Here is a 24,995-nt window from a genome sequence, read left to right as displayed (position 1 = left end):
CTGAGTTAATAGGTTGTCCAAGATCAGGAGCTAAAAGCATCAGCTCTCTGGTTCCATCAGCACATCACTTCCTACAGCTGATGACTAAGAGGGAGAAAGTGTCTCTTTTTGTTTTGTTTTTGCAAGCCGTTCCTTAACCACAGAGCTTTGGGTGGAGAGCATATATTGAACAAAAATATCTGATATCCTAGGTTAAGTTCACAGCATACACACAAAAAAGATAGATAAAAACCATAAAGTGCTCTTTCAGGAAGGTTGTGATGTAACACTGCTTTACTTTTTAGAATCCAGAACCCTAAGACAAGAACCTCAAAACAGCGAGAGACAAAGCCACCTGCTCCCTAAAGCAGAGAGGCCCAACTCACCGCACCTTGCTCTAGGCTGGCTTTCTGCGGAGGACATAGATCACACACTTTCCTTAGGGGCAAGTAGGACTAGGATTTAATGTGACAGCTTGCAATTTTTACCCACTTTTCAATACACCACACCTAATATTTATATAGCATCTGCAATCCAGAAGGGTCCCAAAATGCTTTGCAAACAAGCCAACTTCACCAGGTCTTGAATTGCAGCCACTTCTTGGCGCAACGTGGCAGTTGTTTAACAGTGAACAGCAAAACCTCAATCAGTTAGGAGAGGAACTTAAGACTTCTTTCTACAGCTTCAAACTGAGGGAGGAAGTGGACTTAGGTAAGCATCAAAAGCTCAAAATCAGTTTCTCCTCCCTTGGTGTTCACACCTCAACTGCTAGAAGAGGTCCTCATCCTCCCTGATTGAACTAACCTCATTATCCCTAGCCTGATTCTTGCTTGCATATTTATACCTGCCTCTGGAAATTTCCACTACATGCATCCAACGAAGTGGGTATTCACCCACGAAAGCTTATGCTCTAATACATCTGTTAGTCTATAAGGTGCCACAAGACTCTGTCACTTTTACAGATCCAGACTAACATGGCTACCTCTCTGATACTTGTAAGCATCATGTAACTCTTCAAGCTGAAATTTGGCCAGGAGAAAGGCTTGCATCCCTATTTGTGCAGCAAAATATGCTTTGGGAATCTTTACAATCAGGACTGATGTAATCTGAGGAGGAAGCAGCTCTAATCACACTCCGTGTGGCTCCTTTGTGTGATGAGGTGTCTTAAGGGGTGCCAAGCTATTCACCAGCACTGTAAATAAAGGTTTGAATTAAGTTCCACAAACCGACGAAGATGCAAACTTCCTGCCTCTGTGTCGCCACTTGTGTTTTTTGGCCCATCACTAGGAACGGTGCCAGTGCATTCTAGGGTTGATCTAAAAATAACACATGCTGTACTCTACTTGGCAGACCCCTGCATGAACTCGGCTACTCTGTGTCCCTTGTGCCATCATGCCCCTGCCTAAAGCATGCTAGTGATGGCCTGAGAAATAGGTGGCTGAGTTTTCAATTGACTGGGATGCTACCAGTCCTTCCCCTGAAGGGGATCCAGATAGAGCTGATAAAACCCTGCACTCCTGCTATTCGGTGGGGGAAACTAGACCCCAAGGTTTTTAAAAAAATTCAGCTAAGTGCCCATATCCTCAGCTCCAGTTCCCTCTCCCTGTCCCCCACTGGGCTCCTCAGACCTTGGCTGGCATTCCTGTTCCAGGGTATGTCTACACTACAAAATTATGTCGACTTTTGCAGTGTCAAGTCAGCAGTGTGCCCTTGTTGCCAAGAAGGCCAATGGCATTTTGGGATGTATAAGTAGGGGCATAGCGAGCAGATCGAGGGACGTGATCGTTCCCCTCTATTCGACATTGGTGAGGCCTCATCTGGAATACTGTGTCCAGTTTTGGGCCCCACACTTCAAGAAGGATGTGGAAAAATTGGAGAGAGTCCAGCGAAGGGCAACAAAAATGATTAGGGGTCTGGAACACATGAGTTATGAGGAGAGGCTGAGGGAGCTGGGATTGTTTAGCCTGCAGAAGAGAAGAATGAGGGGGGATTTGATAGCTGCTTTCAACTACCTGAAAGGGGGTTCCAAAGAGGATGGCTCTAGACTGTTCTCAATGGTAGCAGATGACAGAACGAGGAGTAATGGTCTCAAGTTGCAGTGGGGGAGGTTTAGATTGGATATTAGGAAAAACTTTTTCACTAAGAGGGTGGTGAAACACTGGAATGCGTTACCTAGGGAGGTGGTAGAATCTCCTTCCTTAGAGGTTTTTAAAGTCAGGCTTGACAAAGCCCTGGCTGGGATGGTTTAACTGGGAATTGGTCCTGCTTCGAGCAGGGGGTTGGACTAGATGACCTTCTGGGGTCCCTTCCAACCCTGATATTCTATGATTCTATGATTCTATGATTCTAACTCTGATGCACCAGCCAGCTACAAAAGTAAAGGCCCAGGAACTTTTGAATTTCATTTCCTGTTTGATCAGCGTGGTGAACTCAGCAGCACAGGTGACCATGAAGTCCCCCCAGAATCGTAGAGCATAAAATGTTTCTACACTCCCCCTATCATCTCCGTCCCTGAGGTTATTGCAGATTAGAAGGTGAAAAAAACGCACTCGCGATGACATGTTTTCCAAGCTCATGCAGTCGTCCCGCACTGATAGGACACAGCTTAATACATGGAGGCATTCAGTTGCAGAGGCCAGGAAAGAATTAAGTGAGCACGAAGAGCGGAGGCAGGATGCGATGTTGAGCTTAATGGGGGAGCAAACGGACATGATGAAGCATCTGTTGGGGGAGCAAATGGATATGATGAAGCGTCCGTTGGAGCTGCAGGAAAGCCAACAAGAGCACAGACCCCCACTGCATAACCACCTACCCTCCTCCCCATGTTCCATAGCCTCCTCACCCAGACGTTCAAGAACATGGAGGGGGAGGCTCCAGGCACCCAGCCACTCCACTCCAGAGGATGGCCCAATCAACAGAAGTCTGTCATTCAAACAGTTTTATTTTTAGTGTGGCTACAATAAGCAATGTGGCCTTGTCCTTCCCTCCTCCCCCACCCCATGCAGGCTACCTTGTCCGTTATCTCGTTTTTTTAATTAATAAAGAATGCATGGTTTCAAAACAATAGTTACTTTATTTCAAAGAGGGGAGGGTGGTTGGCTTACAGGGAATTAAAATCAACAAAGGGGTCTGGTTTGCATCAAGGACAAACACACAACTGTCACACCGAAGCCTGGTGAGTCATGAAACTGGTTTTCAAAGCCTCTCTGATGCGCAGCACGCCTTGCTGTGCTCTTCTAATCACCCTGGTGTCTGGCTGCTCAAAATTGAATGCCAGGCAATTTGTGTCAATCTCCCACCCCGCCATAAATGTCTCCCCCTTACTCTCACAGATATTATGGAGCACCCAGCAAGCAGCAATAACAATGGGAATGTTGGTTGCGCTGAGGTCTGACCTAGTCAGCAAACAGCGCCAGCGAGCTTTTAAACGTCCAAAGGCACATTTTACCACCATTCTGCACTTGCTCAGCCTATAGTTGAACTGCTTCTTACTACTGTTCAGGCTTCATGAGCCATGGGAGCAAGGGATAGGCTGGAGTAGGTGCAACCGCATGATGCTGCTGGCTGGGAGAGCAGCCTGAGGCAGAAGCCTCCAGCTCGCATGACATTCCAGGCAGGACTAAATCTCCAAGAGAATGACCTGGAGTCTCTGGCTCCCATTGGTGCTCTAAAAGGAGAATATCCATGTCTGTCCAGGCCCCCTGATCGACCTAACCAAGGTCTGCCAGGAGCACCCAGGAGATGTACGACAGCTATCAGTCCTACTGCACCGTCCGCCGTGAAGGCAAGGAGCTGCTGCTGTATAGCAATGCAGTATCGCATCTGCAGCATGCAGGAGATGTACAGTGACGGTGAGCTGAGCAGGCTCCATGCTTGCTGTGGTATAGTGTCTGCACAGGTAACCCAGGAAAAAAGGCGCAAAACAATTGTCTGCCATTGCTTCCATGGAGGGAGGGAGGGGGGCCTGATGACATGTACCCAAAACCACCCACAACAATGTTTTTGCCCCATCAGGCATTGGGAGCTTAACCCAGAATTCCAATGGGCAGTGGAGACTGCAGGAACTGTGGGATAGCTACCCACAGTGGACCGCTCTGTAAGTCGATGCTACCCATGGTAGTGAGGACACACTCCGCCGACTTAATGCACTTAGTGTGGACATACACAATCGACTCTATAAAATCAGTTTCTAAAGATTGACTTCTATAAAATCGACCTAATTTCATAGTGTAGACATACCCTAAGTCAGTTGTGCATGTCCACACTATACTTCTTGTGTCAGCGGAGTGTGTCCTCACTAGTAGCACTTCCATCAATGCAGAGAGAAGTGCATCATGGGTAGCTATCCCACGGTGCAACTTGCCAGAATCTAGTACCAGGTGTTATGGGAAGGGCTTGCAATGTCTCATGGGGGCAAAACATTCTCTCAGGGGTGACTGGGAACATGGCGTGAACGTCCCATGATGCAGTTTTCTCTACATCCCATAATATTTCATGCCTGTTTTCAAAAACCTAGCATAGCCATGTATCTGCCATCTCTAGACAAGCATGGATCCTGCACAGCTCTGCACCATTGTGGTGAGCGTGGTGAACACAACACACCTGATCCTGCAGTATTTCCAGAGCAACCAGAGGAGCTGCTGCTTGGAATATGGCAATTTCCTTTCAAGTAGCTGGAAGTCATGGAAACAAACAATTCCTGGTTGCTGTTGGCAGTCGCAGAGCAGATGAACAGAGTGGAGTGCTGTTTCTGGTCCTGAGAAACAAGCACTGACTGGTGGGATCACATCATTATCCAGGTATGGGCTGATGAGCAGTGGCTGCAGAACTTTTGTATGCACTAGGCCACTTTCCAGCAACTTTGTGAGGAGCTCTCCTTAGTCCTTCAGTGCAGCGACACCAAAATAAGAGTTGCATTGATAGTGGAGAAGCGAGTGGTGATCGCTATGTGGAAGCTGGCAACACCAGACTGCTACCGTTGAGTTGTGAATCAATCTGGAGTTGGGAAATCCACCTTGGGGGTTGCTATGATCCAGGTCTGCAGGACCATTGATTGCCTTCTGCTAAGATTGCCTTCTGCAATCATTCTATGATTCTAAGAAGGACTCTGACTCTGGGCAATGTGCAGGAGACACTGGATGGTTTTGCTGCAATGGGGTTACTTAACTGCAGTGGGGCGATAGAGGACATGCATAGCCCTATCTTGGCACCAGACCACCTTGCCACAGAATACATAAACAGAAAGGAATACTTTTCTATGGTGTAGCAAGCACTGGTGGCTCACTGGGGATGTTTTTACCAACATCAACATGGAATGGGCCGGGAAGGTGCGTGATGCGCATATCTTTAAAAACACAGTCCTGTTCAGAAATCTGCAAGCAGAGATTTTCTTTCCGGACCACAAAAATCACCACTGGAAATGTTGAAATGCCCATAGTGATCCTGAGAGAACCAGCCTATCCCTTACTCCCGCAGCTCATGAAGCTGGACACCAGACACCTACACAGCAGCAAGAAGCACTTCAACAATCAGCTCAGCAGGTGCAGAATGATGGTTGATGTGCCTTTGGCCGTTTGAAGGGGCGCTGGAGCAGTCTACTCACTAGGTTAGACCTCAGTGAAAAAAGATATTCTCATGGTTATAGTTGCCTGCTGCATGCTTCATAATATCTGTGAAACAAAGGGAGAGAAGTTTCTGCCGCATGAAGGGTGGAAGTGGATCAGCTGTCTGCTGATTTTGAGCAGCCAGATACCAGGGCTATAAGAGGAACTCAGCAGGGAGCTATACGGCTCAGGAAGGCTTTGAAAGACTGTTTTAATAATGACCCCTCAGCGATGTATGCTGCTTTCCTGTGTTGTGCCTGTCACTGTGTTTTTGGCAACCTGGTCTGAACCATGCTGTGAATGAAGTAATGTAGCATTGAAAATGCACCTCTTTCTATGATCTCTGAATGATATACCCCCCCTCCCAACCCCTACACCCCACTCCCCTCCCAGAGCTAGGGAGAGAACACAGGAGTCCAGACTCCCAGCCCCGGCTCCATCCATTCGGCCCCACTCCCTTGCCAGAGCCTGATGAGTCTCTGTCCCCCAGCAGCATGAGCGGGCGGCGGGAGAGGGCTCGCATTGGAGATGCTGCATGCTGCTGAATTGCGGCCTCTGGGTGCTCAGTGCTGGTCTCCTCTGGCCTGACGCAGCTCCTTGGCTTTCACTCGGCACTGCTGCGAGTAGCCCTAGTAGCCCTTCTCCCCCTACAGCCCAAGAGATCTGCTTGTGAATGTCCACATTCCTACAGCTAGATCTGAGCTGAGTCTGCTCAGGCTCTTCTCCGCACAGACCCGGGCGATCCACCAACTCCTGTGTACTCTAGGCTGGAGTGCATTTGGAGCATGGGCCTGGCATGCTCAGTTGGGCAGTTGCTAGGTGAGCTCTCCACACTGACCAAACAGGAAATGAAAATTAAAAAATTAGCAGTCCTGTAAGGGGGGAGGAGCTTGTTCCTGTGTACCTAGCTGCTGGGCAGAGGAGTTGAAAATAGCAACTAGAGCAGTCACAGTGGGTCATTGTGGGTTGCCTCCTGGAGACCACTTAAGTCGACACAAGCAACACAGTGTCTACTCTGCCACTGCATCAACCTAGCTATGTCAACATAGATTCATGGATACTAAGGTCAGAAGGGACCATTATAATCATCTAGTCTGACCTCCTGCACAATGCAGGCCACAGAATCTCACCCACCCACTCCTGCGAAAAACCTCTCACCTATGTCTGAACTACTGAAGTCCTCAAATCGTGGTTTAAAGACCTCAAGGAGCAGAGAATCCTCCAGCAAGTGACCCGTGGGGCATGCTACAGAGGAAGGCGAAAAACCTCCAGGGCCTCTTCCAATCTGCCCTGGAGGAAAATTCCTTCCCGACCCCAAATATGGCGATCAGCTAAACCCTGAGCATATGGGCAAGATTCACCAGCCAGACACCCAGGAAAGAATTTTCTGTAGTAACTCAGATCCCACCCCATCTAACATTCCGTCACAGGCCATTGGGCCTATTTACCATGAATATTTAAAGATCAGTTAATTGCCAAAATCATGTTATCCCATCATACCATCTCCTCCATAAACTTACTGACTTTAATCTTAAAGCCAGATAGGTCTTTTGCCCCCACTGCTTCCCTTGGAAGGCTATTCCAAAACTTCACTCCTCTGATGGTTAAAAACCTTTGTCTAATTTCAAGTCTAAACTTCCCAATGACCAGTTTATATCCATTTGTTCTTGTGTCCACATCGGTACTGATCTTAAATAATTCCTCTCCCTCCCTAGTATTTATCTCTCTGATATATTTATAGGGAGCAATCATATCTCCCCTCAACCTTCTTTTAGTTAGGCTAAACAAGCCAAGCTCCTTGAGTCTCCTTTCACAAGACAAGTTTTCCATTCCTTGGATCATCCTAGTAGCCCTTCTCTGTACCTGTTCCAGTTTGAATTCATCCTTCTTAAACACAGGAGACCAGAACTACACACGGTATTCCAGGTGAGGTCTCACCAGTGCCTTGTATAACAGTACTAACACCTCCTTATCTCTACTGGAAATACCTTGCCTGATGCATCCCAAGACCGCATTAGCTTTTTTCACGGTCATATCACATTGGCGGCTCATAGTCATCCTATGATCAACCAATACTCCAAGGTCCTTCTCCTCCTCCGTTACTTCTAATTGATGCGTCCCCAGCTTATAACTAAAATTCTTATTATTAATCCCTAAATGTATAACGTTACACTTCTCACTATTAAATTTCATCCTATTACTATTACTCCAGTTTACAAGGTCATCCAAATCTTCCTGTATGATTTCCTGGTCCTTCTCTAAATTGGCAATGCCTCCCAGCTTTGTATCATCCGCAAACTTTATTAGCACACTCCCACTTTTTGTGCCAAGGTCAGTAATAAAAAGATTAAATAAGATTGGTCCCAAAACCGATCGCTGAGGAACTCCACTGGTAACCTCCCTCCAGCCTGACAGTTCACCTTTCACTAGGACCCGCTGTAGTCTTCCTTTTAACTAATTCCTTATCCACCTTTCAATTTTCATATTGATCCCCATCTTTTCCAATTTAACTAGTAATTCCCTATGTGGCACAGTATCAAATGCCTTACTGAAGTCTAGGTAAATTAAATCCACTGCGTTTCCTTTGTCTAAAAAATCTGTTACTTTCTCAAAGAAGGAGATCAGGTTGGTCTGGCACAATCTACCTTTTGTAAAACCATGTTGTATTTTGTCCCATTTACCACTGACCTCAATGTCCTTAACTACTTACTCCTTCAAAAATTTTTTCAAGACCTTGCATACTACAGATGTCAAACTAACAGGCCTGTAGTTACCCAGATCACTTTTTTTTCCCTTTCTTAAAAATAGGAACTATGTTAGCAATTCTCCAATCATACGGTACAACCCCTGAGTTTACAGATTCATTAAAAATTCTTGCTAATGGGCTTACAATTTCATGTGCCAATTCCTTTAATATTCTTGGATGAAGATTATCTGGGCCCCCCCATTTAGTCCCATTAAGATGTTTGAGTTTCGCTTCTACCTCAAATATGGTAATATCTATCTCCATATCCTCATTCCCATTTGTCATGCTACCATTATCCCTAAGATCCTCTTTAGCCTTATTAAAGACTGAGGCAAAGTATTTGTTTAGATATTGGGCCATGCCTAGATTATCCTTGATCTCCACTCCATCCTCAGTGTTTAGCGGTCGCACTTCTTCTTTCTTTGTTTTCTTCTTATTTATATGGCTATAGAACCTTTTACTATTGGTTTTAATTCCCTCTGCAAGTCCAGCTCTACTTGACTTTTAGCCTTTCTCACTTTATCCCTCCATGTTCTGACCTCAATAAGGTAGCTTTCCTTGCTGATCCCTCCCATCTTCCACTCCCTGTATGCTTTCTCTTAATCACCTTTCTGAGTTGCTTGCTCATCCAGCTTGGTCTACAACTCCTGCCTATGAATTTTTCCCTCTTTCTTGGGATGCAGGCTTCCGATAGGTTCTGCAGCTTTGATTTAAAGTAATCCCAGGCCTCCTCTGCCTTTAGATCCATAAATTCTTCAGTCCAATCCACCTCCCTAACTAATTTCCTTAATTTTTGAAAGTCAGCCCTTTTGAAATCAAAAACCCTAGTTGCAGATTTACTTTTGTTAATCCTTCCATTCAGTTTGAACTGAATTAGTTCATGATCACTCGAACCAAGATTGTCCCCTACAATCATTTCTTCTATGAGGTCTTCACTACTCACTAAAACCAAATCTAAAATGGCATCCCCTCTAGTCGGTTCAGCAACTATTTGATGAAGGAATCCATCAGCTATGGCATCTAGGAAAATCTGAGCCCTATTTTTATTACTAGCACTTGTCCTCCATCTGGGAAGTTAAAGTCTCCCATGATCACGCAGTTTTCTTTAATATTTACTTCATTAAAAACATTAAAGAGGGCTCTATCCATATCCAAATTAGATCCCGGCAGTCTATAGAACACCCCAAGTACTATCCCAGGGGAAGCTCTAATAGTTTTCTTCCCCAATGTAATTTTTACCCAGACAGACTCTGTCTTATCCATTCCATCGCTTCTTATTTCTTTACATTCTACCTCATCATTGATATACAATGCTACTCCACCACCTTTACCTTTATTTCGGTCTTTCCTAAACAGCACAGACCCTTCAATACCTGTAGTCCAGTCATGACGACTATTCCACCATGTTTCTGTTATCCCTAGAATCTCTGGTTTCACTTCCTGCACCAGTAGCTCTAGTTCCTCCATTTTGTTACCTAGGGTATGTCTACACTACGGAATAAGGTCGAATTTATAGAAGTCGTTTTTTTAGAAATCGGTTTTATATATTCGAGTGTGTGTGTCCCCACAGAAAATGCTCTAAGTGCATTAAGTGCATTAACTCGGCGGAGTGCTTCCACAGTACCGAAGCTAGAGTCGACTTCCGGAGCATTGCACTGTGGGTAGCTATCACACAGTTCCCGCAGTCTCCGCTGCCCATTGGAATTCTGGGTTGAGATCCCAATGCCTGATGGGGCTAAAACATTGTCGCGGGTGGTTCTGGGTACATATCGTCAGGCCCCCGTTCCCTCACTCCCTCCGTGAAAGCAAGGGCAGACAATCGTTTCGCGCCTTTTTTCCTGAGTTACCTGTGCAGATGCCATACCACGGCAAGCATGGAGCCCGCTCAGGTAACCGTCACGTATATGTCTCCTGGGTGCTGGCAGACGCGGTATGGCATTGCTACACAGTAGCAGCAACCCATTGCCTTCAGACGGTGCAATACAACTGGTAGCTGTCATCGTCGTGTCCGAGGTGCTCCTGGCCACGTCGGCTGGGAGCGCCTGGGCAGACATGGGCGCAGGGACTAAATTTGGAGTGACTTGACCAGGTCATTCTCTTTAGTCCTGCAGTCAGTCCTATTGAACTGTCTTATGGTGAGCAGGCAGGCGATACGGATTGCTAGCAGTCGTACTGTACCATCTTCTGCTGGGCAGGCAAGAGATGAGGATGGCTAGCAGTCGTATTGTACCATCTTCTGCCGGGCAGGCAAGAGATGAGGATGGCTAGCAGTCGTACTGTACCATCTTCTGCCGAGCAGCCATGAGATGTGGATGGCATGCAGTCCTTCTGCATCGTCTGCTGCCAGCCAAAGATGTAAAAGATAGATGGAGTGGATCAAAACAAGAAATAGACCAGATTTGTTTTGTACTCATTTGCCTCCTCCCCTGTCTAGGGGACTCATTCCTCTAGGTCACACTGCAGTCACTCACAGAGAAGGTGCAGTAAGGTAAATCTAGCCATGTATCAATCAGAGGCCAGGCTAACTTCCTTGTTCCAATAAGAAAAATAACTTAGGTGCACCATTTCTTATTGGAACCCTCCGTGAACTCCTGCCTGAAATACTCCTTGATGTAAAGCCACCCCTTTTGTTGATTTTAGCTCCCTGAAGCCAATCCTGTAAGCCGTATCGTCAGTCGCCCCTCCCTGCGTCAGAGCAACGGCAAACAATCGTGCATCTGAGTTGAGAGTGCTGTCCAGAGCAGTCACAATGGAGCACTCTGATGGGGCTAAAACATTGTCGTGGGTGGTTCTGGGTACACATGGTCAGGCCCCCCTTCCCTCCCTCCCTCCGTGAAAACAAAGGCAGACAATCGTTCCGCGCCTTTTTTTTGTGCGGACGCCATACCAAGGCAAGCATGGAGGCCGCTCAGCTCACTTTGGCAATTAGGAGCACATTAAACACCACACGCATTATCCAGCAGTATATGCAGCACCAGAACGTGGTAAAGCGATACCGGGCGAGGAGGCGACGTCAGCGCGGTCACGTGAGTGATCAGGGCATGGACACAGATTTCTCTGAAAGCATGGGCCCTGCCAATGCATGCATCATGGTGCTAATGGGGCAGGTTCATGCTGTGGAACGCCGATTCTGGGCTCCAGAAACAAGCACAGACTGGTGGGACCGCATAGTGTTGCAGGTCTGGGACGATTCCCAGTGGCTGCAAAACTTTCGCATGCGTAAGGGCACTTTCATGGAACTTTGTGACTTGCTTTCCCCTGCCCTGAAGCGCATGAATACCAAGATGAGAGCAGCCCTCACAGTTGAGAAGCGAGTGGTAATTGCCCTGTGAAAGCTTGCAACGCCAGACAGCTACCGGTCAGTTGGGAATCAATTTGGAGTGGGCAAATCTACTGTTGGGGCTGCTGTGATGCAAGTAGCCCACGCAATCAAAGATCTGCTGATATCAAGGGTAGTGACCCTGGGAAATGTGCAGGTCATAGTGGATGGCTTTGCTGCAATGGGATTCCCTAACTGTGGTGGGGCCATAGACGGAACCCATATCCCTATCTTGGCACCGGAGCACCAAGCTGCCGAGTACATAAACCGCAAGGGGTACTTTTCAATAGTGCTGCAAGGTCTGGTAGATCACAAGGGACGTTTCACCAACATCAACGTGGGATGGCCGGGAAAGGTACATGACGCTCGCATCTTCAGGAACTCTGGTCTGTTTCAAAAGCTGCAGGAAGGGACTTTATTCCCAGACCAGAAAATAACTGTTGGGGATGTTGAAATGCCTATATGTATCCTTGGGGACCCAGCCTACCCCTTAATGCCATGGCTCATGAAGCCGTACACAGGCAGCCTGGACAGTAGTCAGGAGCTGTTCAACTACAGGCTGAGCAAGTGCAGAATGGTGGTAGAATGTGCATTTGGAGGTTTAAAGGCGCGCTGGCGCAGTTTACTGACTCGCTTAGACCTCAGCGAAACCAATATTCCCACTGTTATTACTGCTTGCTGTGTGCTCCACAATATCTGTGAGAGTAAGGGGGAGATGTTTATGGCGGGGTGGGAGGTTGAGGCAAATCGCCTGGCTGCTGGTTACGTGCAGCCAGACACCAGGGCAGTTAGAAGAGCACAGGAGGGCGCGGTACGCATCAGAGAAGCTTTGAAAACCAGTTTCATGACCGGCCAGGCTATGGTGTGAAAGTTCTGTTTGTTTCTCTTTGATGAAACCCCCCACCCCTTGGTTCACTCTACTTTCCTGTAAGCTAACCACCCTCCCCTCCTCCCTTCGATCACCGCTTGCAGAGGCAATAAAGTCATTGTTGCTTCACATTCATGCATTCTTTATTCATTCATCACACAAATAGGGGGATAACTACCAAGGTAGCCCAGGAGGGGTGGTGGAGGAGGGAAGGAAAATGCCACACAGCACTTTAAAAGTTTACAACTTTAAAATTTATTGAATGCTAGCCTTCTTTTTTTTGGGCAATCCTCTGTGGTGGAGTGGCTGGTTGGCCGGTGGCCCCCCCACCGCGTTCTTGGGTGTCTGGGTGTGGAGGCTATGGAACTTGGGGAGGAGGGCGGTTGGTTACACAGGGGCTGTAGTGGCAGTCTGTGCTCCAGCTGCCTTTGCTGCAGCTCAGCCATACACTGGAGCATACTGGTTTGGTCCTCCAGCAGCCTCAGCATTGAATCCTGCCTCCTCTCATTACGCTGCCGCCACATTTGAGCTTCTTCAGCCCGCCACTTACTCTCTTCAGCCTGCCACTTACTCTTTTCAGCCCGCCACCTCTCCTCCCGGTCATTTTGTGCTTTCCTGCACTCTGACATTATTTGCCTCCACGCATTTGTCTGTGCTCTGTCAGTGCGGGAGGACAGCATGAGCTCGGAGAACATTTCATCTCGAGTGTATTTTTTTTTCTTTCTAATCTTCACTAGCCTCTGCGAAGGAGAAGATCTTGTGATCATTGAAACACATGCAGCTGGTGGAGAAAAAAAAAGGGACAGCGGTATTTAAAAAGACACATTTTATAAAATAGTGGCTACACTCTTTCAGGGTAAACCTTGCTGTTAACATTACATACATAGCACATGTGCTTTCGTTAAAAGGTCGCATTTTGCCTCCCCCCACCACGTGGCTACCCCCTCAACCCCCCCCCCACCCGTGGCTAACAGCGGGGAACATTTCTGTTCAGCCACAGGCAAACAGTCCAGCAGGAACGGACTCCTCTGTGTGTCACCCTATTTCAACCAGGTGACCATGAATGATATCTCACTCTCCTGAGGATAACACAGAGAGATAAAGAACGGATGTTGTTTGTACGCCAGCAAACATACACTGCAATGCTTTGTTGTACAATGATTCCCGAGTACGTGTTACTGGCCTGGAGTGGTAAAGTGTCCTACCATGAAGGACGCAATAAGGCTGCCCTCCCCAGAAACCTTTTGCAAAGGCTTTGGGAGTACATCCAGGAGAATCGCGAATGCCAGGGCAAAGTAATCCTTTCACATGCTTGCTTTTAAACCATGTATAGTATTTTAAAAGATACACTCACCGGAGGTCCCTTCTCTGCCTGCCGGGTCCAGGAAGCAGCCTTGGGTGGGTTCAGGGGGTACTGGCTCCAGGTCCAGGGTGAGAAACAGTTCCTGGCTGTCGGGAAAACCGGTTTCTCCGCTTGCTTGCTGTGAGCTATCTACAACCTCATCATCATCATCATCATCTTCTTCGTCCCCAAAACCTGCTTCCGTGTTGCCTCCATCTCCATCGAAGGAGTCAAACAACACGCTGGGGTAGTGGTGGCTGAACCCCCTAAAATGGCATGCAGCTCATCATAGAAGCGGCACGTTTGGGGCTCTGACCCGGAGTGGCCGTTTGCCTCTCTGGTTTTCTGGTAGGCTTTCCTCAGCTCCTTAAGTTTCACGCAGCACTGCTTTGGGTCCCTGTTATGGCCTCTGTCCTTTATGCCCTGGGAGATTTTGACAAAGGTTTTGGCATTTTGAAAACTGGAACGGAGTTCTGATAGCACGGATTCCTCTCCCCAAACAGCAATCAGATCCCGTACCTCCCGTTCGGTCCATGCTGGAGCTCTTTTGCGATTCTGGGACTCCATCATGGTCACCTCTGCTGATGAGCTCTGCATGGTCACCTGCAGCTTGCCATGCTGGCCAAACAGGAAATGAGATTCAAAAGTTCGTGGTTCTTTTCCTGTCTACCTGGCCAGTGCATCTGAGTTGAGAGTGCTGTCCAGAGCGGTCAAAATGGAGCACTCTGGGATAGCTCCCAGGGGCCAATACCGTCGAATTGTGTCCACAGTACCCCAAATTCGAGCCGGCAAGGCCGATTTAAGCGCTAATCCACTTGTCAGGGGTGGAGTAAGGAAATCGATTTTAAGAGCCCTTTAAGTCGAAATAAAGGGCTTCATCGTGTGGACGGGTGCAGGTTTACATCGATTTAACGCTGCTAAATTCAACCTAAAGTCCTAGTGTAGACCAGGGCCTAGGTTCCTTGCATTGGTGTACAAACATCTTAATTTTTGCTGTTTGGCCTCCCTCACATTCTGTACCCTATTAGGCATGGTCATTCTACAGCCAGTATAACCTATTAGACTGAAATCCACACTGCCCTTCCTCCTTGTATACATTCTCCTACCCACGGGTGTATCCTTTCTTATTTCGTTTTCTTCCCTCACAATGCTAAAATCCAGCGTGGAGGTTACCTGGACATCTCCCAATCATCTCCCGCAAATTCCTAGTTTAAAGCTCTCTTAATCAGTTGTGCCAGCCTCCATCCCGAGAGAACTGTCCTCTGTCCATGAATGCCTCCCAGTGGCCATACATCCCAAAGCCCTCCTTATAGCACCACTGCCTAAGCCATCTGTTGATAGTCATAATCTTGTCACACCTTTGTTGCCCTTCTCTAGGAACAGGCAGAATCCCACTAAAGATCACCTGAGCCTCAATTTCCTTAAGCGTCTTCCCCAGCCTAGCATAGTCTCCCTTAATACTTTCCAGCGAGAATCTAGCCATATCATTTGTTCCGACATGAAGGATAATTAGGGGATTCTTTCCTGCTCCCTTTAGGATCCTTTTCAACCTCAGGTCTACATCCCGTATCTTAGCACCTGGAAGACAGCACACCCTTCTATACTCTGGATTAGCTCTGGTTACAGGCCTGTCTATTCTTCTCAACAAAGAGTCCCCGATCATATAGACCTACCTTTTCCTGGTGACGGTGCTATTCTCCAGTCTATCCCCTGTTCCCTCTGGCTGCAAGTTCTTTCCATTCCTATTCTCCCTTGTAATCCTCTTCAACCCATCCTGTATCCTTCTGGGGTTCATATTTGGTGTAGTCTCCATTGACTCTTCCCCTTTTCCTATAGGACTAGCCGCTCTTCTCGTCTTTCTTGCCTTTCCACCTTCAGTGACTACCTGCTGAGCCCCTTCTTCATTTTCCAACTCTGCAAACCTGTTCTTAAGCTCTTTTTCTCCTTCACTAGCCCGTCTTTTCCTCTGCATGGTTCTTTTAGTCACTTCCACTGACCACTGACCACTTTCCTCACCCAGTTTCCCCTCAGAATTCCTCAGTCCTGCTTCCATCTGCAAGTCTGAGCTTTTCCCTTCCGAAACCTCATGTCTTTGCTCCATAATCTGCTCAAACCCCTTTCTAAACTCAACCAGACTTTGCACCTGCATTTCCAAACCTCGGATCTTTTCCTCCATCAGCTCTATCAGATTGCATTTCGTGCAGACAAAACTCTTACCAGGTACCCCCTCCAGGATCATGTACATATCGCAGCTTCCACATCCAGTCATCTTCATTGTGTCTTCCACTACATGAGTCACTCCTACTTCTGCCTCTGTATCTGTCATAGCCTTCCCACCTAAATCCTGTTAATCTGGGAAACACAAACCACACCAAAACACCACCACCCACAGCAAACTCAAACCCCAAACAAGCACCACAAGACAAACTCCCCTTACAAATTCCCACTGAAACTCCCCTGTTTACAGCTCTGTTTGCTAGCTCCTGTGCCGCTATGCCTCTCACAAAGGTGGAGTTATTAAGGGTATGTCTACACTAGAAATGTAAGTTGACCTATATTAGGTTGACTTAAAGCCACTGCAATAATTACTGCCGTGGTGCATGTCCAAACTGCCCTCCTTGGGTCAGTGGTGCACATCCTCACCAGGGGCGCTTCCGCTGACCTAAGAGGGGCAGTGTGTGGACCTGAGAGGTGGGTCTCTCAGCTCTGTTGGCAGCTCCCTGCCAGGAGCCCTGCAGCCCCACAGGCTCCCAGGCTCCCAGTGGGCTGCCCCCCTTCCACTCCCCATTCCTTGCTGGGAGTGGGGAAAGCCACCCGGGGCTTCTCACCCCCAGAAAGCATGGTCCAGCTGCTCTGGCTCCTCCCACCACCCAGCCTTCTCCCTGGGGAGCAGGGCAGCATCAGCAATTTCACAGCTTGGTGAGCCATGAAATTGACAAGGCTGCCCAGCTGGCGGGAGGTTGTGGGGGGTGGTAGAGAAACCAGTGGGGCTCCCACCGTGAAATTGACAAGACAGCCAACAGCCAATGTAAGGGACACAGTGTCTAACAGACATTGCATCGCCCTAACTACACCAACATAAGGCTTACGCCTCATGGAGGTGGAGTTATTATGTCAGTGTAGGAGGGCACTTACATGGGCAGGAGCAAGGCTATAATGTAGACACTGAAATAATTAGGTCGACATAAACTGCCTTATGTTGATCTAACTGTGTAGTGTAGATCAGCCCTCAGTTGACATAGCAGGCAAGTTACGACAGCAGGAGGGACCTTGTAATGTAGACACTGACATTATTAGGTCAACGTAGGCTACCTTACATTGCCCTAACTCTGTAGTGTAGACCAGGCCTCAAAGGCCCTACAGCAGGATCAGTCCTAACACATCTTCTGAATCCATAGCCCAAGGGAGACTCGGTGGGAGGATCTCATAGGCAGCGTCTTCTTGCTTGATCCACATGCTCCCCTAGCAGCTTAGACAAATGACTGTTTGCGTTTCAAACTCTCATGGCCAAATGTTAAAGTGGCAAGAGGTAGGATAGTGCAGTGGTTAGGACACTAGCCTGGGACTTTGGCGACCCTGTATTCAATTGCCTCCTCTACCGGAGGCTTCCAGTGTGACCTTGTTTAAGTCACTTAGTGTCTCTGTGCCTCAACTCCCCACTGGTAAAATGCTGGTACCTCATGGGCTGTTGTAAGGAGAAATCCATTAAAGATTGGGAGGTGCTCAGATACCAGAACTGTAGAAAAACCTTAGAAAAATAAGTGGGGAGGCTTATTTTGAAGTTCTGTAACCCTAAGTTGACATCTTTCACCCAATTTTGTCCCTAGAGTGCGGGTACAGCCTTCCCTACTGTTCTGCTTTCACAAAGCTTCCAGGTGATGGACAGGAGCTGGTTTGAGCTGATCTGTAATAAAAATGAGATGGGATTCTGTGTGTTGGGTTGTCTCTCATTGTCTGACAGTCTGGAGGCTCTCAGGTTACAAAACAACAACTCTTGCATGGTTGCTCATAGTTGCAATATCCCTTTAATAAACATTTCCATTGATAGTGCACATATAATTATGAGCCCAGTCCTCCTTGTAGTGAGGCCAATGAGTTTTGCCATCAATTTTAATGAGAGCAGGAGCAAGCCTACTCACATTGACCTTTTAATACATAGTATTACTTTGCTATCAGAAATCATGATGACCAAAAATGATCTAAGATTTACCTACAAAAAATGGGTTAAATTATCATGAGAGTAAAATGAATGGACCCTTCAATATAATCACATAGTGAGTAACAGCATGATCTTATTACTGTAACCCTTGTCACTCCTTGCCCCATCCCCCTGATTGTGTGGTACTGTCATTGGTCATGTCACGTTTAAAATTAGATAGTGAACTCTTTGAGACAGGGATAATTTCCATGTATCCATTCTATAAAGTATGTATGTATAAAGTCTTTGGACTCAAGCATCTTAGAAGCCTTGTGCTGGGCCTCTGCAGAGGAGTGAATTTCACCCTGGGACACACTTATGGGGAGTGTACAAGTAATCAGTAATAACAAGAAGAAAATAAGGAGATGTAAGTGCATTAGCATGAAATCACTGGCTGCTTTTGACCTGTGTAAGCATGTACAAAAGATGATGGACCAAACTCTTAGCTAGTACAAACTGGCAGAGTTCAATTGTCCTCTCAGTTTTCACCAGCTCAGGTATAATAAATAAAATAAAATAAAGCTCATACAACTGCCTTCTTTTTTCAGCCTGGCAGCAAAAATGGAATAGAAGAGAACATCCCAACAGACCTGCACAGGCAGAAGCGACGGGGTATGTTAACACTGGCGTTACAGCAGGTTTCCTTTAGGTAGCAGGGGAACAGGTCTCTTGGGTCATTCCTAGACATAGCGAGTGGCAATGATCAAGCATGTGAATCACTGTGGTGCAAACCTGTGGCCAATCAAAGATGAAAGTGTCTGAACACATTTTACTATGTAGCTCCTCCCCTGCGGAATGGCTTATGCCACCTGCCTTTTCTATCCTTGGTCACTTGGTGTATATCTCCACTGCACACTAAGGGCATGTCTACGCTACAGCCCTAAGTCGACCTATGTTCGGTTAACTTTCAGCCACCACACTAATTAATTTATATCCACATTCCCCTCCTCATGTCGGTGGGCGTGTCCACATCAGGAGCGCATCCACCAACTGAAGAGAGGCAGTGTGGGGGGACTGAGAGCTCTTCATGTAGCTCCTCGCCTGAAGCCCAGCTGCCACCTTGGCTCTTGGCTCAGTGAAACCTCTCATGAGCTCTTGTTGAATAGACAGCACAGGTGCTAGTCTGGAAGTCTTCAGTTATTATCATAAACCCTAACACATCCATCCTTTTTCTTTTCAGTAGCTGCACTTGGCTTTTCTCCTGTGGACTACAAGGTTGACATTGAGATCATTTCTACAGATTCATCTCTCTTGGAATCCCTCAAAGATTATTTCAAGAATCTTAGTTTTCCAGTCATAATAAACACCTCAGATGCAGCAATGAACATTTCAAGCCTCAATATTACTACAGGTGAGTAGGTCGCTCTTTTGATGTCCTGCACGATGCAGTGGCTTGTCAATAATTCTGTTGCCTTCACATTTTCACATAGCGATCAGTGAACACGTAACGCCGACAGACTCCACTTGTCAGCGGGCAGGATTAAACCTGAGACCGTTGAAGCTTAGCATATGAGCCTCTACTGCATGAACTAAAAGCCATATGGCTCTTAGCTAGCTAAGGCTGTAGTAGACTCATCAATCTCTAGCAGGGCTAGGTGCCACTAGAGGGGGACAGAGCCTAGCTTACAAATCCAGAGCTGTCTCTGTTACCTACTGAGTGGGAAGGACCCAGCAAGACAGAAAAATTCATAGATAACAGCACTTTCTGGTCTTTGCATTCCACACCTCTCCTTCTTACAAAACACTGATATTAGGAGAGGCCTGAATGCTTCTCTGTGCCGAAGGAAGGGAGGGAGCCTGAGAAACCCTCTGCTAAAACGTTCTGCTATGGCTTTATTACCACAATAATAATAGCAGTCTGATTTACTTTTATGTTTCAGGAAGCTGCAGCGCTGATTTTCAAAGTGTTTACTTTCCTCTAATGACATTTGGAATGTAAATCACTTTAAGAGGCTATGCTTTGTCCCTAGCATGTGGACACACACTTCATGGGCTAATTTTCTTTCTGATGTAATTCCAAAGGACATTATTAAAGGGCAAAGAATTGAAGAACCTTTATTTTTCCACTTGTTGTTATACAAAATTGCAGCTATATAGTATTCTGAATAGTTAAAATATGAAACAATATATAAACACCACATGTATTTACAAAAGTTCAGGACCTGTTTTTTTTTTTAATTTAAATCGCTGATCCAGGAGCAGTGGAAGGATGTGCGTACTGGTTCTAAACACGTGTGTTCATCTTGCCAAGTGTTTCTTGTCTGTGAGCTAGTTTATTCAAAACATTTTGTCAATACTTCATGCTATGTCATTGAAAGTTAACTTTGATTTAGCAGCCAGTGTCTCATAAACAGTAAGAAAATGGGTTTATGCTGTTTGAAAACTAGGACTTAAGATTTTAGATGATATGAAGTATATGTGTCAACAGCATTTTTCTGATAGTGCCCTTTGAAATGACATTGCATTCTAAAGTTCAAGATAGCAATCAGAATGGGGTTATTTTATGGTTTAATCTCACTCGAAACAAACACTACAACATGTAATTGAAACCAGTTTGGACGCTATGCGGTGTTTGCTTTTAGCCCAGTAGTTTATGAAATCTCTGACTGCAATATCCTTGCTATCATAGATCAGCAGGGCTATTTCAACACTCTGATCCAAGACTAAACACAAGAAACCCAAGAGATTGGAACAGGGTAATTTTCAGTCCATGCTCTATATTTAAAAGAAAACTCTTAGGCCTGGTCTACACTAGAGGGGAGGAGCGATCTAAGTTATGCAAATTCAGCCACGTGAATAACGTAGCTGAAGTCAATGTTCTTAGATCTACTCACCGTGGTGTCTTCACTGCAGTGAGTCGAGAGCTGATGCTCTCCCGTCGACTCCGCCTGCGCCTCTCGCTCCGGTGGAGTACCGGAGTCGACAGGAGAGAGCTCGGCGGTCAATTTATCATGTCTAGACTAGACACAATAAATCAACCCCTGCTGGATCGATCGCTGCCTGCCAATCCAGCGGGTAGTATAGACAAGCCCTTAGAGTAATGAATCAAACTTAGCCCCTAATGAGAGTATCACCACCTCTTATTTAGCTGCTCATGATTCATATAACAGGATTCTCAGGGCATTAGATACTCAGGCTTCTATCTTGCTAGTGAACATCTAAGATGCACAGCATATTGTATAAACTTTTGCATACACATCCAGTAGGATAAATATACTTAAGGGAAAAATATTGTGAAAAATATTATGAATAATGCATCATTACCACAGACTTTCTATTTTATACTAGTATGCAGTCTCATCAGTAATAATGAGGCCCATTGTTCTTGTGAAAGTGGGTACGGATGGCCAGCTGCAGTGTGCAGTGCCAAGTCAATCTGTCCTGGTACCGTCCCAACACAAGAGGAGATCTGTGACTGTATCACAGAGTTGCCTTCTCAAGGACCCTATTGTCAGCTTCAGCCTGGAGGTAAGTTGCGCTTAGTAGCATATGGTATGAAATTTAATCAGGAGAGAGAGTGATCTTTACACATCAGTGGGGCTGGCTAAAATGTGACTCATGGACCAAGCACAATACTTTGGGGACTACTGTAGCTGTTATTTTTAATAGGAAAGTGTTTCCTGCGAATTACATCTCCTAGCATGCAAAGCTCCAAGTGGCCCCATTCAGATCATGGTGCAATCTTGCCAACACTCATGATTTTATCATGAATCTCAGGCTCTTTAGTGACAGATTTTAGAGGGGTAGCCATGTTAGTCTGTATCAGTAAAAACAACAAGGACTTCTTGTGGCACCTTAGAGACTAACACATTTATTTGAGCATGAAGCGGGTTATATCCCATGAGAGCTTATGCCCAAATAAATTTGCTAGTCTCTAAGGTGCCACAAGGACTCTTCATTCTTTTTAGGCTATTTAGTGTTTTTCTTATAGTTCCAACTTCTTGCAGCAGGTAGATTATGTGGTAATGTCAGCTTTCATTACAAAAAGTAAATTTGTAGTCCTTGTGGTTACAGAGGAAAGCTTGAAAATGAGACCAGAGTGTGCCCTAAATGCTCAAAAAACCCAGAAGGCAAACAAGAAGAACCCAATGTTTATCTATAAATATATCAGCGGGATAAATACCGGAGAGGGAGAGGAATTATTTAAGCTCAGTACCAATGTGGACACGAACAAATGGATATAAACTGGCCATCGGGAAGTTTAGACTTGAAATTAGACAAACATTTCTAACCATCAGAGGAGTGAAGTTCTGGAATAGCCTTCCAAGGGAAGCAGTGGGGGCAAAAGACCTATCTGGCTTTAAGATTAAACTCAATAAGTTTATGGAGGAGATGGTATGATGGGATAACATGATTTTGGCAATTAACTGATCTTTAAATATTCATGGTAAATAGGCCCAATGGCCTGTGATGGGATGTTAGATGGGGCGGGATCTGAGTTACTACAGAAAATTCTTTCTTTGGTATCTGGCTGGTGAATCTTGCCATATGCTTAGGATTCACCTGATCGCCACATTTGGGGTCGGGAAGGAATTTTCCTCCAGGGCAGATTGGAAGAGACCCTGGAGGTTTTTCGCCTTCCTCTGTAGCATGGGCACGGGTCACTTGCTGGAGGATTCTCTGCTCCTTGAAGTCTTTAAACCACGACTTGAGGACTTCAGTAGTTCAGACATAGGTGAGAGGTTTTTCGCAGGAGTGGGTGGGTGAGATTCTGTGGCCTGCGTTGTGCAGGAGGTCAGACTAGATGATCATAATGGTCCCTTCTGACCTAAATATCTATGAATCTATGAATCTTTTTCAATTTCATGATTTGTAAGCCAATCTCATCTCCAGATCCAGAATAACCCCAAAGTTTGGAAATGTTCAGATCCAGGGTGTGGTTCAATCCCTTATGAAAACAGGAGCTATTTGAGATATATGGAGCTATATCTAAGGGCTTGTCTATGTGGGACATTACTGTACTGCAAGCCAAGGTGTAAATCTACGGTGTGCCAGCTTGCCCTACTTCTCATGTGTATACTGCTACAGCACACTACAAACCCTGGAGGACACGTTGACTTACTATGCTTTACACGTCGTAGTAGCCAAAGTGCATCTCAGTGCACTGTAGCAGTGTCCACACAAGACATTGCTATACAGCAAGCTAATGTGCGGTAGCTTCACACCCAAGCTTGCTATGCGGAAACATCCCATGTAGACAATCCATAGGTCTGAATTTCAAACATTCCAAAGGTTCAGATGTGTCTGGATCCAGAGTTCTGTTTGGGGCAGACCTCACTTTGAAAGAATTTGATTGTGAATATTTTCTTGTTCAAAGTAGTTTTGTTTTCTTGCTGCAGGCATTGCTACCATCACATTAAAATTATCAGTCAGACTTGGTGTAGTTTTCCAGGATGCTCTCAAGAATTCCTCTTCTGAACTGTATAAGACATACGAACAAGACTTGGAGAATGCAGTACGTCTTTGGCTTTTAAAAACAATCTAATTTGCAGAACCATTGTCTATACAATCTGTGGGCTGTTCATGTCCAAATGAGTGTGGGTTGCTTGTGGGATGAGTGATGGGAACATCTTTCGTAGGTAGGTGGGAAAGAAGGAAGACACTACTGCACTGGTTGATGCTAAGGGAGTTCACAACAAATCTGTAAGATGTACAAAAGACCAGCAATCAGGGAACATACTCTGGCTTTGGTCAGACATAATAATAGTGAAACCTAGCTCTTATCCGACCCTTTTCATCTGTAGATCTCAGAGCACTTCACAAAGGAGGTCAGAGTCATTATGACCATTTTACAGATAGGGAAAGTGAAGCATAGAGAGATGAGGCGTCTTGGCCAAAGTCACACTGAAGCAGAGCTAGGAATAGAAATTAGGTCTCCTGAAACCTAGTCCAGTGTTCTATCAGCTAAGCCACTCTATCTGCCCTTGACATATGCATGGTGACTGGTAATGGATGACAGCGCCTTTCACATTTGATGTATTCTGCTGGTTTGGATGATCCCTAGCTTGGTCCAGTGGCAGAGACGAGGGCCAAGTCCCAATGTCCCAATCCAGAATAACACAAAGTTTGAAAGAGTTCAGAGCCAGGGCTTTCTTCCAACCCCTTATGAAGACAAAGGCCATTTGAAACATTCAGCTCCAAATCCGCATTTGCATTTCAAACAGCCCAATGGTTTGGGTGTGTTTGGATCCAGAGTTTTATTTGGTGCAGGGACTGAATGTTGTTTAGTGGCTTATAGAAGTCAGTTAATGGTCTCTCATCGGGGAGGCCCATGTCTCCACCTCTGTGCTGCTAGTTTTAGGCATGGCAGCATGGGTAAAGCTCATAGGCACCGACTCTGTGGGTGCTCTGGGGCTGGAGCACCCATGGAAAAAAACAGTGGGTGCTCAGCACACACCAGCAGTCCCCCGATCAGCTCCTCCCTCCAGTGCCTCCCACCCACCAGCGGCCCTGCTGATCAGCACTCCCCCCTCCCTCCCAGTGCCTCTCGCCCGCTGCTGTCAGCTGTTCAGTGGCATGCAGGAGGCGCTGGGGGGAGAAGGAGGCGTGAGAGTGGGGCGCTCTCAGGGGAGGGGACGGAATGGGGCAAAGCAGGGCTGGGAAGAGGTGGGGCCAGGTGGGGGCTTGTGGGAAGGGGTGGAGTGCAGGGGCTGGGGCAGTGCGGGGGGTTGAGAACCCCCCACCCCTCCCCCTCCCCGCAGCTTAGAAAGACAGCACTTCTGGTAAAGCTAGCAGGTGTGCCTACCAAAGCTGCAGTCATGTCTCGGATTGCCGTGTAGAAATATCCGAAGTCAGCACTGAGCCAGTGCCCCGGCATGGTGCGAGGAAACACTGCACAGCCAGAGGTGCCACCTTCCAGAAGAGAGATAAAATGGAGGTCCCAGTGAATGAAAGGTCTAATGAAACTTTTCACAAGAGTAGAACTATTAATTCGAGTCAA

The 24,995-nt window shown here is 46.5% G+C and overlaps 1 protein-coding gene across 4 annotated transcripts in view; it reads left to right on the top strand.

Moving 5' to 3' along the window:
• Positions 1–24,995, top strand: part of ADGRF5 (adhesion G protein-coupled receptor F5) — a 66,782-nt gene that overhangs the window by 8,593 nt on the left and 33,194 nt on the right. For 3 of the 4 annotated variants that reach the window (XM_073335808.1, XM_073335805.1, XM_073335807.1), the window contains exons 3-6: positions 18,604–18,667; positions 19,236–19,406; positions 21,344–21,523; positions 23,395–23,510. In XM_073335808.1, the coding sequence (XP_073191909.1) occupies positions 18,604–18,667; positions 19,236–19,406; positions 21,344–21,523; positions 23,395–23,510 (531 nt within the window). The remainder of the gene's footprint in view (positions 1–18,603; positions 18,668–19,235; positions 19,407–21,343; positions 21,524–23,394; positions 23,511–24,995) is intronic. The other variant, XM_073335806.1, reaches the window with a different exon arrangement.

Source organism: Lepidochelys kempii, chromosome 3 (assembly GCF_965140265.1).
Source record: "Lepidochelys kempii isolate rLepKem1 chromosome 3, rLepKem1.hap2, whole genome shotgun sequence".
Classification (NCBI taxonomy): domain Eukaryota; kingdom Metazoa; phylum Chordata; order Testudines; family Cheloniidae; genus Lepidochelys; species Lepidochelys kempii.
The sequence above is the reverse complement of the archived record's forward strand: the minus strand, read 5'-3'. Positions and strand labels throughout refer to the sequence as shown.